At 39.7% G+C, this 13,476-nt stretch overlaps 2 protein-coding genes across 2 annotated transcripts; both read right to left on the reverse strand.

Moving 5' to 3' along the window:
- Positions 1-2,001: 2,001 nt before the first annotated feature.
- Positions 2,002-5,772, reverse strand: barhl1a (BarH-like homeobox 1a). The gene is made up of 3 exons (XM_070833372.1): positions 5,367-5,772; positions 3,636-3,837; positions 2,002-2,203 (listed from the first exon to the last, which is right to left on the reverse strand). The coding sequence occupies exons 1-3, from the start codon at positions 5,770-5,772 to the stop codon at positions 2,002-2,004; spliced, it is 810 nt and encodes a 269-aa protein (XP_070689473.1).
- A 680-nt stretch (positions 5,773-6,452) lies between these two features.
- cfap77 (cilia and flagella associated protein 77) lies at positions 6,453-11,754 on the reverse strand. Its single transcript, XM_070834474.1, has 6 exons — positions 11,677-11,754; positions 10,733-10,832; positions 8,885-9,128; positions 8,709-8,814; positions 7,761-7,862; positions 6,453-7,112 (listed from the first exon to the last, which is right to left on the reverse strand). Exons 1-6 carry the CDS (start codon positions 11,737-11,739, stop codon positions 6,990-6,992), a joined length of 738 nt encoding a protein of 245 aa, XP_070690575.1. The 5' UTR covers positions 11,740-11,754; the 3' UTR covers positions 6,453-6,989.
- Between the last annotated feature and the right edge of the window lie 1,722 nt (positions 11,755-13,476).

Raw genomic sequence — 13,476 nt, forward strand, 5'->3', positions numbered from 1 at the left:
TCTTCATGTCTTCCTCTGTCCTGTCTCTCTCTACTGTCGACTATCAAAGCATAAAATACACACAAAAAATCTCTGAAAGAGAAAGAGACTAGTTTGAGACAAATACGAGTCAAAGAGACGACGTCGAAGTAGAAAAGAAACTGTATGAGAGAAGTCTGAACCCCCATAAGATCGAGGCTTGTCCACACGTGTACAGATATTTTGCATTACAAGCATTTTCCTCTGCTTTTTTCTTGTCAATTCACAAACAGCATTTTACTGTAAGAGATCTTTTAAAAACAGCCACTAAAATGAAGATTTTTTAAAACTCTGGTTCTGTGGATCCTTGTGAACATGTAAAACGGAGAGTTTTCAATTCGATTCATTCCCCTTGTTTTTTTTGTCCATGACGGCAAACTATCGGTTTGTTTACGTCAAGCTCACGACACTGAGGATGTTCTTTTCTTGTATTTGATGTGTCGTTGAGTTATTTATGTTTCATTTGAATGGTGGTATTTTGGAAGGTTTTGTCGACATATTTTTAGAACAAACAAACACAAAAAAAACATCTGTAATGAAAAGTATCTGCACATAAGTGGACAAAATGAGTCAAACGCCACATAAAGAATAAGTAAAAAAAAAAAAAACATGATGCAGTTTGGCTCAATACTCAAAACTCAAAACTTGATATAAGTCCAGGTCAAAACATCAATGAGTCCACGTCAGAGTCAAAACCCTCGTCAAACAGAAACAGGTACAGGATAAGTTAATTCAAACTCCCACATGGTCAACATGAGTCCATAAAACCATCTCTAGACACCCACCAGTATTTTCACGCTTTGTTTTATCATAAACTTACTTTAAGTGATCGTTTACCTTTTAAAATACACAACAAATAACGAAGGAGCCAAAACATTAAGAATTATTTGCATATTTATTGGAAATTTTTAAAAACTGAAATTAAACACCTACAGACATAAAACACCCAAAATTCCAGCCCATCTTCAGGTTGTTTTTATCAAGGGGGTTAAAACAATCAGTGTTTACGTCGGCGACCTCTAGAACGTAATAATTATGAGCAAAGGAGGAAGTCTGGTGACGGAGAATTAAGAGCAACAAAGTCCACGTAGGGAGAAGATCATGGTGTCCTGTGTGAAACCAGTTTTTAACTTCCGTTAACTCTGTTTGTCACTTCATTTCCATAGCTGACGTACTTATTTCAACCTGAACCGTCTTTTCTTGAACTCAACCACGAAGTTTTGGTGCCTAAACTGAACCAAACTCAGGATGAGTTCCACAAAGCAAAAGTCAATGTTGAGTCATTTAAACTTTGGTAACTTACATCACGTACGTAACAGAACTTTTAACGTAACTTACGGCATGTAAATAACATAATGTAACTTATTTACGTGCTTATTTTAACCCAAACAATCTTTTCCTTAGCCTAACTAAGTAGTTTTGCTAAACCTAAACGTAACCAAACTGCAACCATTTCACAACATTCACTTGCTCACGTACATAAGGTAACTGAAGTTATCTGCTTGCTTCAGTGTGGTCCCCACCTGTCCAACAGGGGGCGCTGATCCCACTCATGTACGTGGTTTACGGAGTCCGTTTCAGTATGAGGAAAATTCTCAGTGGTCAGTTTGTTTAATCTGAGTCGTCACTGCTAAACTCAGACTGCAGCTCCACCGCAAATGAAGCCCCGAACATGTCGTCTTTTTTTAAAGGAGCGGACGTCCTGCTCCGTATTGTCGTTGCGTTTGCTATTGTCGGCTTTGTTGTGATGCAACGTCACGACCGACATCATTGCCTCCGACCCCCGAAAGCCCAGATGTGGTTCCAGGAACTTGTTCCCAAAGTGGGCGTAGAACAAACAAAGGAAACATGTTTCATGAAGTTCCTGCAGTGGAAATTAGCCAATAAAAGTCTTCATAACTTAAACAAAAGTAAAGAATTAGTTTTTTTATCTCCAAACATTAATGAGTCCTGCAGGAACCAGTCCTCCCAGCGTGCTGAGCGTCAGCGGGGGTGCGGTTCAACATGGGTCAGGATGCGGGGCAGCAGGGGCGGGGCTGGGTGGTGGGGGGGGGCGTGGCTTCGGTACAGGTAGAGGTCCAGAGTGGGCGGGGCCGGAGGGTACAGGTAGTGCGTGGGCAGGAACATCCTGCCGGCTTCAGCCAGCAGCTCCAAACCGACAGCCGACTGACGCTTCCACTTCGTTCTGACGGAGGAAACACAGACCAGTCTTTAGATTTAGTTCACACTTAAATAGTAATAACATGTGCAGACTAATATAAGATTATTAACAGTTTATTTACATTTACATTATTTGTGTTAATACATTATATGTCTTCTTTTAGCAGTGTAGCGGCTACCTTAGTGGCAGCTAATGAGGATCCAAATAAATAAAGAAATTTTATAAATAATATAAATAAGAAAATAATGTTTGCTTTCATCTTTCTTGTAATCAAAAATACCAAATAAAAACTTTTCTTTCTTTAAAGAACCAAAAAGGTCCAAATAAAATAAAGTTTATTGGTGACTAGTTTAGTTTAGTTTTAGTTTAGCCAATCACAGCACGGCGTTCTCTGATGGGCGTGGAACAATAAAAATAATATCAATAAATAAAAAATCAGCGCCGTACGCCACTCCTGCTATCTGTGCTCTCTGTGATTCAGCACTAAAAGCTCCAGATTTGTTTCTGCATTAATTATTAATCATTAATTACAGTACACTCTGCTGAATTATTGATCGCAGTGTTCATTATTAATCGGGAAATGTCTCACATGTCTGTCCACAGTGATACTGAACAGAGACAGACAGACAACTAAAATAGTTGTTAAAGCAGGAAAACAGCATGTTTGTTTTATTTTGTTCTGTTGCTAAATTGATGCTTTAAAAACATATTATAACAGATGCTATACAGTTATTTTGCCTGCTTCAAAACAGCTATTCAATGGACTTTGAAGTGAGATTGTTTTATTAATTGTGTTTCTGTGATATTTGTATGACCACAAAGAGATAAAAAAAACAACCACAAAGAAACAAAACAACAACAAGAGATGCACAATTACCACAAAAAGACACAAAACACTATGAGGAAACACAAAACAACCACAGAGACACTTAGCAACTATTAAGAGACACAATACAACTGCAAAGACACAAAAAACAACCACAAAGAGACTCAATATGACGACAAACTCACCACTACCCCAACAAAACCCACAGAGCCGCACAGTGACCAGAGATAGAAAACAACAATGAGAAGATGCAATACAGCTGCAAAGACACAAAAAACAACTACAAAGAGTCACAATACAACTACAAAGAGTCACAATACAACTACAAAGAGACAAAAAAAACAACTACAAAGAGACACACGATGACCCCAAAGAAAAAAAAACAATCGCAAGACACTAAAAACTATAAGGAAATGCAAGAGACTCAACACCACCACAAAGAGACACAAAAAACTGTAAGGAAACAAGAAAACAACCACAGAGACACACAGTGACCACAAAGAGACACAAAACAAACACAAAGAGATAAAAAACCACCACAAAGAGACACAGAGCAGCAAAGAGGCCCACAGCTACCACAGTCAGACTCAAACAGACATGCTGACCGTCCATCCCTGTGTGACGTCCTACCTCCTGTTCTGGTACCACGTCTTCACCTGGGTGTCGCTGAGCTGCAGAGAGGCGGCCAGCTCCATGCGGTCCTGGACACTCAGGTACTTCTGCTTCTGGAAGCTCCTCTCCAGCCTGGACAGCTGCTGGTCGCTGAACGCCGTCCGGGCTTTCCGAGGCTTCTTCAGGCGGCCCGCGGCAGGGTCAGAGGCCCCGTCCTGCACTGAGAGGTACGACAGGTAGAAACGACATGACATCAGACCCGTCAGGTGATCAATCAAGTGAGTCTTCAGAGGGTTTAATATTACTGATCTCTGAGCGTCTGCAGGATCCTTAAACGTGAAAATGTCAAATAAATGAGACTCACAGTCAAAAGACGTAAATGTCAGACCTCAACCAAGTCCTGGTCTCAGGTCTAAACCACATATTACATAGATCACTGTCCACTAGTTTAATATGTATTATTGTTTGTATTGTACTGAATGCAGTTTTGGCTCTGAAGACCTTAAAGACATAAGAGGTCGTTTCAGTTCGATGTTAAAAACAGGAAAATTTGACCCTGAGGTCAGAGGTCACACTGACGGATTCAGATTCATCATCATCATCAGATCAGTTAATGCTTCAGTTATCACACGATAAACCAAATAATTACATTTGTGTTACTGTTTTTATTTATCTATTTATTTATATGTTAAAAAACAATTGAGGATACTGGTGTGCTGAGTGTTTTAATGATTCTAAATCTTTATTTACTTTCAGGCTCAATGTTTTTGTGTTTTGCCTGGTGTGAGTGATTTTAGAGGAATCTGACAATAAAGTGAATTTAAATCTAATGCAGAGAAAACAGCTTCTTTCCATAATGACGTTTTCTGATTAATAATTAATGAGCAGCTCCGACATTTTTGTCCTCGCTGGCCTCCTTATTAAGACCATCAAAGGCAGCGGCGGAATAGATAAAAATAGGCAAGATTTATTTTTATTTATGTATAAAATGAATCCAGTTAATCCGATGCAGAGCAGAGATTTATGTAGAAAAAACAAAAAAGGCGAACGTGAAATTAAAAATAAAACTTTTTTCCATCTTAACTCTGAATGTGTGAATAATAAGAAATGTATAATTCTGGCCTAAAGGATATAGACATGACTGTAAATAACTAAATATATTACTGATTATTATTATTGTTAACAGCCTACATGAAGACGAAATAAACTAATGAAATAAAATAGAATTAATTGAATCTTCAGAGTTTTTTCATAAATCTTGTATTTTTATTTTCAAATAAAAACCTGGAAATATTCGTCACGTGTCTGTTTTATTCTTTCAACCTGCCAAACAACATTAATATTAATTATAACAGCCTCGTATTAAGTGTGTGCTGTTTAAGCCTGTTAATATATAAATATGTTTTTATATAAATGTGCTGTTATCATATGAATTTAAATTGTTTTTGTTTAATTCTGCACAGATACTGATTAAAACTCTTTATCTTTATTTTGTTCTGCTTAAAAAGTAAATGCTGTAAAAACTGAGTTAATTTCGAATTAAACCACAGAAAACGATTAAATGAGGCTTCAGTTTCTTTTTTTAATCAGAAACTTTTTTTAAAAAGTTACTTTACTCATAAAAATGATGAAATCGCTTCTGAGAAAATGAGATTGTAGTTTGTTGTAATTGCAGTTTTCTAAATTGTTATTATTATTATTATTATTATTATTATTATTATTATTATTATCTCTGTTTTCTGCTCTTACCTCTGAACTCGCTGTCCGATGAGGAGCTGCTGTGGTTTTTATCCTGATATTCTTCTTCCGGTCCAGACTGGGACGGTTCGGCCTCGGCCGGATCAGAGTAGACCTGTCCCGGGTCAGAGTAAACCTGTCCCGGGTCAGAGTAGGGCCGACAGTCCGCTAAGATATCCCGGATCAGAAACGAGGAGCTGACGGTGCGGGGCTGGAGCTGCTGCAGGTGACCGGGCAGCAGAGCTGACTCCAGCCGGGGAACAGGCTCCCTCCGCGGTGAAGGAGGTTCCGAATAGCCGCTGCTGCTGCCCGGGCTGAGCTCCGGAGGGTCTGCCCGAGAGAGATGCGCGCCGGGCGGCCTGAGGGAGAGCAGGGAGTCGATGCGGAACCTGGAGCAGCCGGAGGCGGAAACCTCCATCTCCGTCCGGACTCAGGTGAGTTTCTTCGGCCAGGTGATGAGTAGAAACATCACAGTAGAAACATTAGAGATCCAGTAGAAGAAAATATGACAAAAAAAACTAAAGGTGGTGGTTTGATTTTAAGTCATTTCCCTCGTTTTAAGATCAGTTTAGTTTTAAGTGCAAAATAAATGCGGAAACTGCTGAGTGAGTATTGTTATCCAGGTGTATGTGGATCAATAACTGAATCAATCGATCAGCGGCTGATTTCAGCACCACTGAGAGAGAGAGAGAGAGAGAGAGAGAGAGGTGTTGTCTGTTGACATGAAGAAAAAAGGATGTAAAGATGTATTAAACAGCTCCTCCTCCAACTCTGTGTGTGTGTGTGTGTGTGTGTGTGTGTGTGTGTGTGTGTGTGTGTGTGTGTGTGTGAGTGAATCACTCCTCGGTCTCCTCCTCCTCTCTTTTCTTTATATTTTCCAGGTAAATGTTATAAAAGTTATGCTCAGATTAAAATCTTTCTCTGACTCTGCAGAATAACTAACAGCCACTTTAAACCACTGGTTTACATTTGCCTTTTAAATCAAAACACATTTGAATATATACAATGATTTATCAATTTGTTCATTTTAAAATACCAATACATGACAGACAGACAGCAAAATTAATGAAAGGACACATTATGATTGTAGATGTTGCATTTTCTCTTTGTATTTTGTGACGTTTGTTCAATATTTGAGTGCAGCATTTACATTGTTTAGTAATTATACCCTACATGGTGAATGGCAGGTATAGAGAGAGGCATTAAAGGCATCACAACCGTTCTGTCCAGTAGATTAGTTCATTAGGCAGATTAGTTCACAGTTTCTCAGGAGCAGGATGTGTTTAGATAGTTTTAACGCGAGCTTTGACACGATGTGTGAATTAAACAATAAATTCTAATGAATAATAAGAAGAATTTGAGAAAAAAAAACATCAAAATTGTGCTGTAGATGAGGAAGAACAACCAATAACAGTATGAAATGGTACAATATATTTGATAAGTTGTCACAAAGGTTGTTATTTACATATTTTAGTAAGAGTAGAGGTCCTAGTACAGAGCCCTGGGGGACTCCTCCCTCCGAAGAATCCATCCAAGCACAGTTTTCAGATGTTGATGGAAGAAAAGCATTTGGAGAAGAGATAATTTTTCATATTTATTTGTATTAACGTTGAGATGTTCTGAGAGTCCGTTTCCTCAGTCCAGGCCGTACGTTCCCAGACCCTGAACTCCTCTCCTGGACACAGAGTCTGACTGACGAGCCCTGAACGCCCGGAGACGAGCCTCCTGGTCCCTGAAGGTGTCCAGAGCAGCAGGAACCTGAGGAGGAGGAGGAGGAAGAAGAAGAAGGGGAGATAATGTGGAGGATGGAGATAAAGGAGGAGGATCTGGAGGAGGTGGTGAACGTCTCCCTGACAGATGATAACGAGCCGTTAAATGTTTCATGAGGTAACGCTCAGCGTCAGTATCAGCTGTCACATGGGAGCGAGAGGAGGTGATGAAGAGGAGAGAGCTGATCTGCATCATTATCACCAGCAGGGGGAAGAAGGGAGCAGCTGTCGGCTCTGAGCGTCACTCAAGCTGCACTTGTTTTCAGTCTGTAAACGCAACATTTGTTCTGCTGTCAGTTTATACTTCATTCATCATTTATTTGGAGTCATGTTTGTGTCCAACTGATTAATCTAAGCTCGGTTTTCTCTCTCTTTTAGCTCTGGTTTTGGTCTCCACCACCTCCTGAGGGAAATCTTTAGCTGCTCTTTAGCTGCTAAACGCTCCGCTCTGTTCACCAGCTGCTTTCTAACCTGCTTTTCCACTGCGGCTTTTGAAGCTTCTTCTCTGAAACAGGAGATGTGTCGCAAAGCAGAACTAAACAACTAAAAGAAGCTAAAAAGCTCAGCAGAGCTGCAGCGACGGAGACGTTTCTCAGCGAGCTGGAGGCGTCACACAAAGTCAAGACGTTGTCGGTACCTGCGTGAAGCGGGGCAGTTTGAATGGGGTCTGTGTGACGGGCAGAGGTCTGCTCCTCCTCAACAGGCTGGTCCTGGTGTCGGGAATACAGCCTGGTTTTATCTACACACACACACACACAGAAATGTGTTTATGCCACTTACATAAGGACATTTCATTCACTTACATTAGTTTAATGGTGGAGGAAAGTATTCAGATCCTCTATTGAGGTAGAAGTGCTAATACCACGGTGTAAAAATACTAGTAAAAGTGTGAGTACTTAAAGCATTAACAGTAAACTGTGACTGTTGTACTATTATATATATTCTATCATTAGATTATTGATCCTCATCATTCATGTAAAAGCAGGATTTTACTGTTGGAGCTGGTTGAGGTGGAGCTCATTTCAAACTATTTATTATCAGACTGCAGCTGATGGTTATTTTCATTCTGGATCAATCTGCTGATTATTTTCTCTATTTATTGATTGTTTGGTTGGTTGATTGTTTCCTTCACAAAGCTTGATCGATCCAACCAAACCTCAACATTATTAGAAATACATTAAAATTGTTAAAATAATTAAAAGGAAAAGCAGACACTCATATATGATCAAAACCAATACATTTTCTGTAAATCAACTAATTGACTAACTGATTAATCGAAGTCTTAAAGATCCCATATTACGTAAACTTTTAAATGTCTTTCCAACATAAATACGTGTCCTGGTTTGTCTACAAACCCTCAAACCATGAGAACAGACCGTCCTCTCTCTTTTCCTGCCGCTCCATCTTTCAGTAAATTTTGTGTCAAAAACACTGCGTTTAGATTTGGCTCCCTTTGTGATGTCACAACAGAGCGTTCAGGAAGATCATGGCAGCAGCTACGAGGAACATTAAACCATGTAAACCTGAAAGAGCAGAATACGGGACCTTTAAGATTCAGTGTATTAACACACACACACACACTCACCCTGTGCAGCTGTTTCAGGTTGCTGGTTTGATTCCTGCTCAGCTGTTCGGTCAGCCAGTCACGAGCGTACTGATGAGAGAGGAGGTCTGACAGAGGAGACGGCGCCCTGATGGAGAAGCCGATCAGTAGTGGATCAGTCAGTGATCAATAATCAGCTCCGTGGGAGGGGCTCTCACCTTGTTGTGACTCCAAATGTGATGTCAGGCACCACCGGGCGCCGTGAGGCCCTGCCCTCCTGCTGTTTGGGGCCGGGGTTCCGGCTCCGGGCCCCGGCCACCTGAGCCCGGTACTGGCTCAGCTCTTTGGAGGTCACCAGGCCGGACTTCACCGCGTCCCGGTTCAGAGACACGAAGTCCGGAGCGAGCGGCCAATGAGGAGCAGAGTCTCCACGTCTGGGCTGAACCCTCCAGCTGGACACGGCTGACACGACACGGCACAGCGTTCAAAAACTACAAATCCCAGCAGGCCTCACTGCACTACTCTATAAACATTTTTTGCATTTATGGTGCAATTCAATTCAATTCAATTCAACTTTATTGTCTATTCAGGTAAAAACAGACATTTTTCTTCTGTCAGGGCTATAAAAACGAGGTTTAAAAACCCCCACACATAAAAAACAAAACAAAAAAAAAACAGCACAACAGGTAAAACAAGTAAAACACGTAAAATAGACTAAAAACACAGTGCAGTCTATCCTGTGCTATTGAGGGCAGCTATTGCAGAGAGGATGAGGGATTTTCTGTAAATGTTTTTCCTGGCCAGTGGGGTTACGATCAGTTAAACTAAGAAATAAACTGAGATAACAAACACATTATATGGATTTTCTATTTTTACTTAAGCTCAAAATCAACTGACTGTATCTCTGTAAGAGCCATTTTAGATAAATGAATATAGATAATGTGAATAAACACAGTTAAGAGAAGAGAAACTGAAAACATAAAGGTTGTTCACTTTAAAACTAAATGTGAAATTGCTAATAAATACATTAATAAATGAGTATTTCTGTCTTAAAACTGTTTAGCAAATATCAGAGAATTTAAATACATTTTATAATGCAGGGAGAGATATAAATAAACTGTGTGTGTGTGTGTGTGTGTGTGTGTGTGTGTGTGTGTGTGTGTGTGTGTGTGTGTGAGAGTGTGTGTGTGTGAGTGAGTGTGTGACTGAGTGACAGCAGTGATTGTTGCCTGAAGGCATGTTTCCTACATGCAAACACACTGTGACAGCTGACCGCTGTTAAACCTCACTCATACTCACTCATACTCACTCACACACACACACACACACACACACACACACTGATTGCCATCCATTGTGGACACGCACACCTTCACTTTGACCCAAACCAGGACCTCAGACCAGACTTTGGTCCCCATGAGAACTACTGGTCCCCAATAAAGAGAAAAATTCACACACACACACACACACACAGATTGAACTGAACCTATTAATCGGTATCAATAATCAGCTTGTTGGATTCAAACATCATCCTGAGGGTGACGTTTTGGAAACTTCACTTAAACACAATGCAATTAAACAATATGCTAATGTTGTCAGTCTGCAGCTAATGCTAACAAACACTAGCACAGTGAGGTAATAAAAGCATCAAACAAACAAACATCACCACGCTAATGTAACATGCTAATGTAACATGCTAGTGTAACATGCTAGTGTAACATGCTAATGTAACATGCTAATGTAACATGCTAATGTTACATGCTAGTGTAACAAGCTAATGTAACATGCTAATGTTACAGTGCTTACCCTCGGCCATGCCAAGCTGCTGATGGCATCACATGCTAATGGTACATTAATAGTGATAGATGCTAGTGTTATGTAAGGCTACATGCTAATGTTAAATGCTAGCTTTACATGGTAATATTATATGATAGCATTTAAATCCTAATGTCACAAGCTAGTGGAACATACTGATGTTACATACTGATGTTACATACTGATGTTACATGCTAATGCTACATGCTAATGCTACATGCTAATACAGTATGGTGGCAGGCTTTGCTTACCTTCGGCCACGCCTCCGTCTCTGACCGAGCTGCTGGTTCCAAAAGTGAAATCTGGACCAGGACCCAGCAGCCCTCTAGACCTGGTTTGACCCAGCGGTGCCTGGTCACAGAGGAAGGAGGACATCATCATCATCATCATCATCATCATCACATGTAGACAGCGTCTCACTGTCCTGGTTTCACTTCATTTCTATAACAGTAAACTTTCAGACACTTTCAGAATCACATGAGACTGTTTTCACAGTTTTACGCGGTGCCTTTATATAAAAACGTATAAATAAAATCTTATTATTTCAGTTGATGTACTATGAATTCATGGAAACTGTGACAAATTGTGACCCTTTCAGCTTTCCATCATAACGAGCTCACATGTCTATTCACTTGTATTTACTTGTACCATAGAGACTGAGGGTGGGGGGTGTGATGGGGGGTCCCAGGGGTCCCAGGGGCCCCAGCAGCTCATTACTTGCCCCGGGGCCTTCTAGCAAGTGAATGTAAGCCTCCTCTGATGACTTAATCAGAGTCTGTGCTGCCATCCGGTGTTCATCAGGAGGTTTTACACCCAGCAGGACACCAACAGTTAATTCATCAACACTCAAACCGATCAAGAGGCTCATTGTGATGTCACAAAAACTTTATGATGTCATCATTCACAGCCGACACAGGAAGTGAAATGACAAAATGAAAGCTATTTGTAGTTTAACATCATTATAATGGAATAATGCTTTTCTTTTAATTAAATATACTTCTCCTCCTCCTTCACAGTAAAAGCCCTCCAGATCCTTCACAATAAAAGCCCTCCAGCAAACCCTCAACAGTAATTGTTCCATGTCTACACTATATTTTTACATTAATTCACTTGTTTCACCATTTAACATGTTTTTTTTTATATATGACAGCGACTATAAAGTGATACTGAATCTTCATGCAGTGATCTAGTTTACCTTGATGAGCAGCGGATTGGTCAGCATGGAGTCTCTGACCACGCCCACCCTAGGTGAAGACATGTTTCCTCTGTGACTGATGATGAAGACGGACGGACGATGAAGAACAGACCGAAGACTCCTGACAAGGTTTTCTGTATCAGACAGTGACAGCAAAGATTATTACTGAGGTGGAACAAGTATTCACATTTCAACTCCATCACTGTGCGCTATGGTGAAAATGGTGGTTAAACATGGAGGATCATGGGAAATAAAATAATTTTCTGACCAGAGAAGTTCATTAAAAATTTCTGGGGCTTTCAGTCGTATCGTCTTAATTTGCTCTGTAAATATCCCATAGTGTAAATATTTATTTCAAATATCCCATAGTGTAAATATTTATTTCAAATATCCCATAGTGTAAATATTTATTTCATCACAGCCATATATTTATATTTATATTTATTTTGCTATTGCTAGTTTTTCTTTTACTATTGCTTCTTTTCACTCTCCCTGTTAAATTGTTGCTGCTGTAACATGAGAATTTCCCCCTATGGGGGATCAAATAAAGAAAAGTCTAAGTCTAAGTCATGGAGATTTAAGCCACCGTGAGTGAAAGTCCGTTATCAGATCCAGCTCATCCTCTGATGAAGACCAGGCAATACAGTTGAATACTCAGGGAATAACGCTGGTAAATGGAGCTTGAGTTGGGATTGTTTTGTCAAAGATGTGTTTAGTTGTGTGGTGAGTTTTGTTGTCATGAATCTGTAAAGTTGTGGAATTAAATACATATTATACAAATTGTTTAGTTATGTTCATGTTTTAAGGCTGATTTTGAGCAATTTCTGGTATTTCTGGCTGTAAAAACGGCTTCAAACTAAGTGCATGTTTGTATCAAATGCAGTTAAAAATTGACTTGAACCATTGAAATGTTCCTCTGGTTTCTAGCAACACATTAACACGACATTTCTACACTGTTTCTATCTATATAAACAAAAACTCTATATAAACTACATCTGATACTTCCAGTGTTTAGTTAGATTACTGCTCATAAACACGTTATCTAGTCTTTTTTTTTATTATTTAAAGATAATCACCTGCGTTTTCTGTGTCCTCAGGTGTCGGGCTGCTCCGTTGCTATGGAAACAGGACGCTAAACCTAAAACTTAAAATGCAGCAGAAAAAAAACAAACGGCAGGAAGTTTCAGATTTAAAGTCCAACAGGGTGAAACCTCCATTTTCCTCCGTGTGATCGAAGATCTTGTTCTTATTGTTATAATAAAGTTATCAGTTTTTACAGGAAAAGCCTCGTGGTCACCTGAACCATCGACCTGCAGGAGGCAGCAGAGAGTGATGCGGCATTCAGGGACGCTTGGAAAAAAATAGAAATGATGACTGAGTGAAAAGAAGAAGTTGTTAGAAAAAACCCAAAAACACTCTCCAGTACTTGTGGGACAAAAAGGTTCAATATGTTGTAATAAAAAAAACACAATAAACAAAACATTAACGTATATGCATATATAATACATAGTATTGGAAACTTTGTCCTTTATATATGTGAAATTGTTTGTTTCTAATTAATCAATTTTACAAGAACACAAGAGCTGACTCTTTTATCATTTTACTCTTTAATCAACATGACCTGACATTTTAACTGCTTTACCTGCTTTCATATCAAACTACAACTTCAACTGAGTTGTTCAGTTGCTTTGACCTCTTTCTTGTAGCCTCTTTCATTTCAGCAGCTACTTTCCATGTCCCCAGGATATAAACATTTCACCTGCTCTCAGCTCTTAAACTTCAAATGACACATCAACTTCC

Source organism: Pempheris klunzingeri, chromosome 7 (assembly GCF_042242105.1).
Source record: "Pempheris klunzingeri isolate RE-2024b chromosome 7, fPemKlu1.hap1, whole genome shotgun sequence".
NCBI classification, from domain to species: domain Eukaryota; kingdom Metazoa; phylum Chordata; class Actinopteri; order Acropomatiformes; family Pempheridae; genus Pempheris; species Pempheris klunzingeri.

Coding starts and splice junctions, on each gene's coding strand:
- barhl1a (XM_070833372.1), bottom strand. CDS start 5,772: ATGGAGGTTTCCGCCTCCGGCTGCTCCAGGTTCCGCATCGACTCCCTG. Junction 3,838..5,366: donor ATCGGACAGCGAGTTCAGAG/GTAAGAGCAGAA, acceptor CGTACCTCTCAG/TGCAGGACGGGGCCTCTGAC. Junction 2,204..3,635: donor ACGTGGTACCAGAACAGGAG/GTAGGACGTCAC, acceptor TTCCTCCGTCAG/AACGAAGTGGAAGCGTCAGT.
- cfap77 (XM_070834474.1), bottom strand. CDS start 11,739: ATGTCTTCACCTAGGGTGGGCGTGGTCAGAGACTCCATGCTGACCAAT. Junction 7,863..8,708: donor ACCTGAAACAGCTGCACAGG/GTGAGTGTGTGT, acceptor GTGTGTGTGTAG/ATAAAACCAGGCTGTATTCC. Junction 7,113..7,760: donor AACTGCCCCGCTTCACGCAG/GTACCGACAACG, acceptor CCTCCTCCTCAG/GTTCCTGCTGCTCTGGACAC.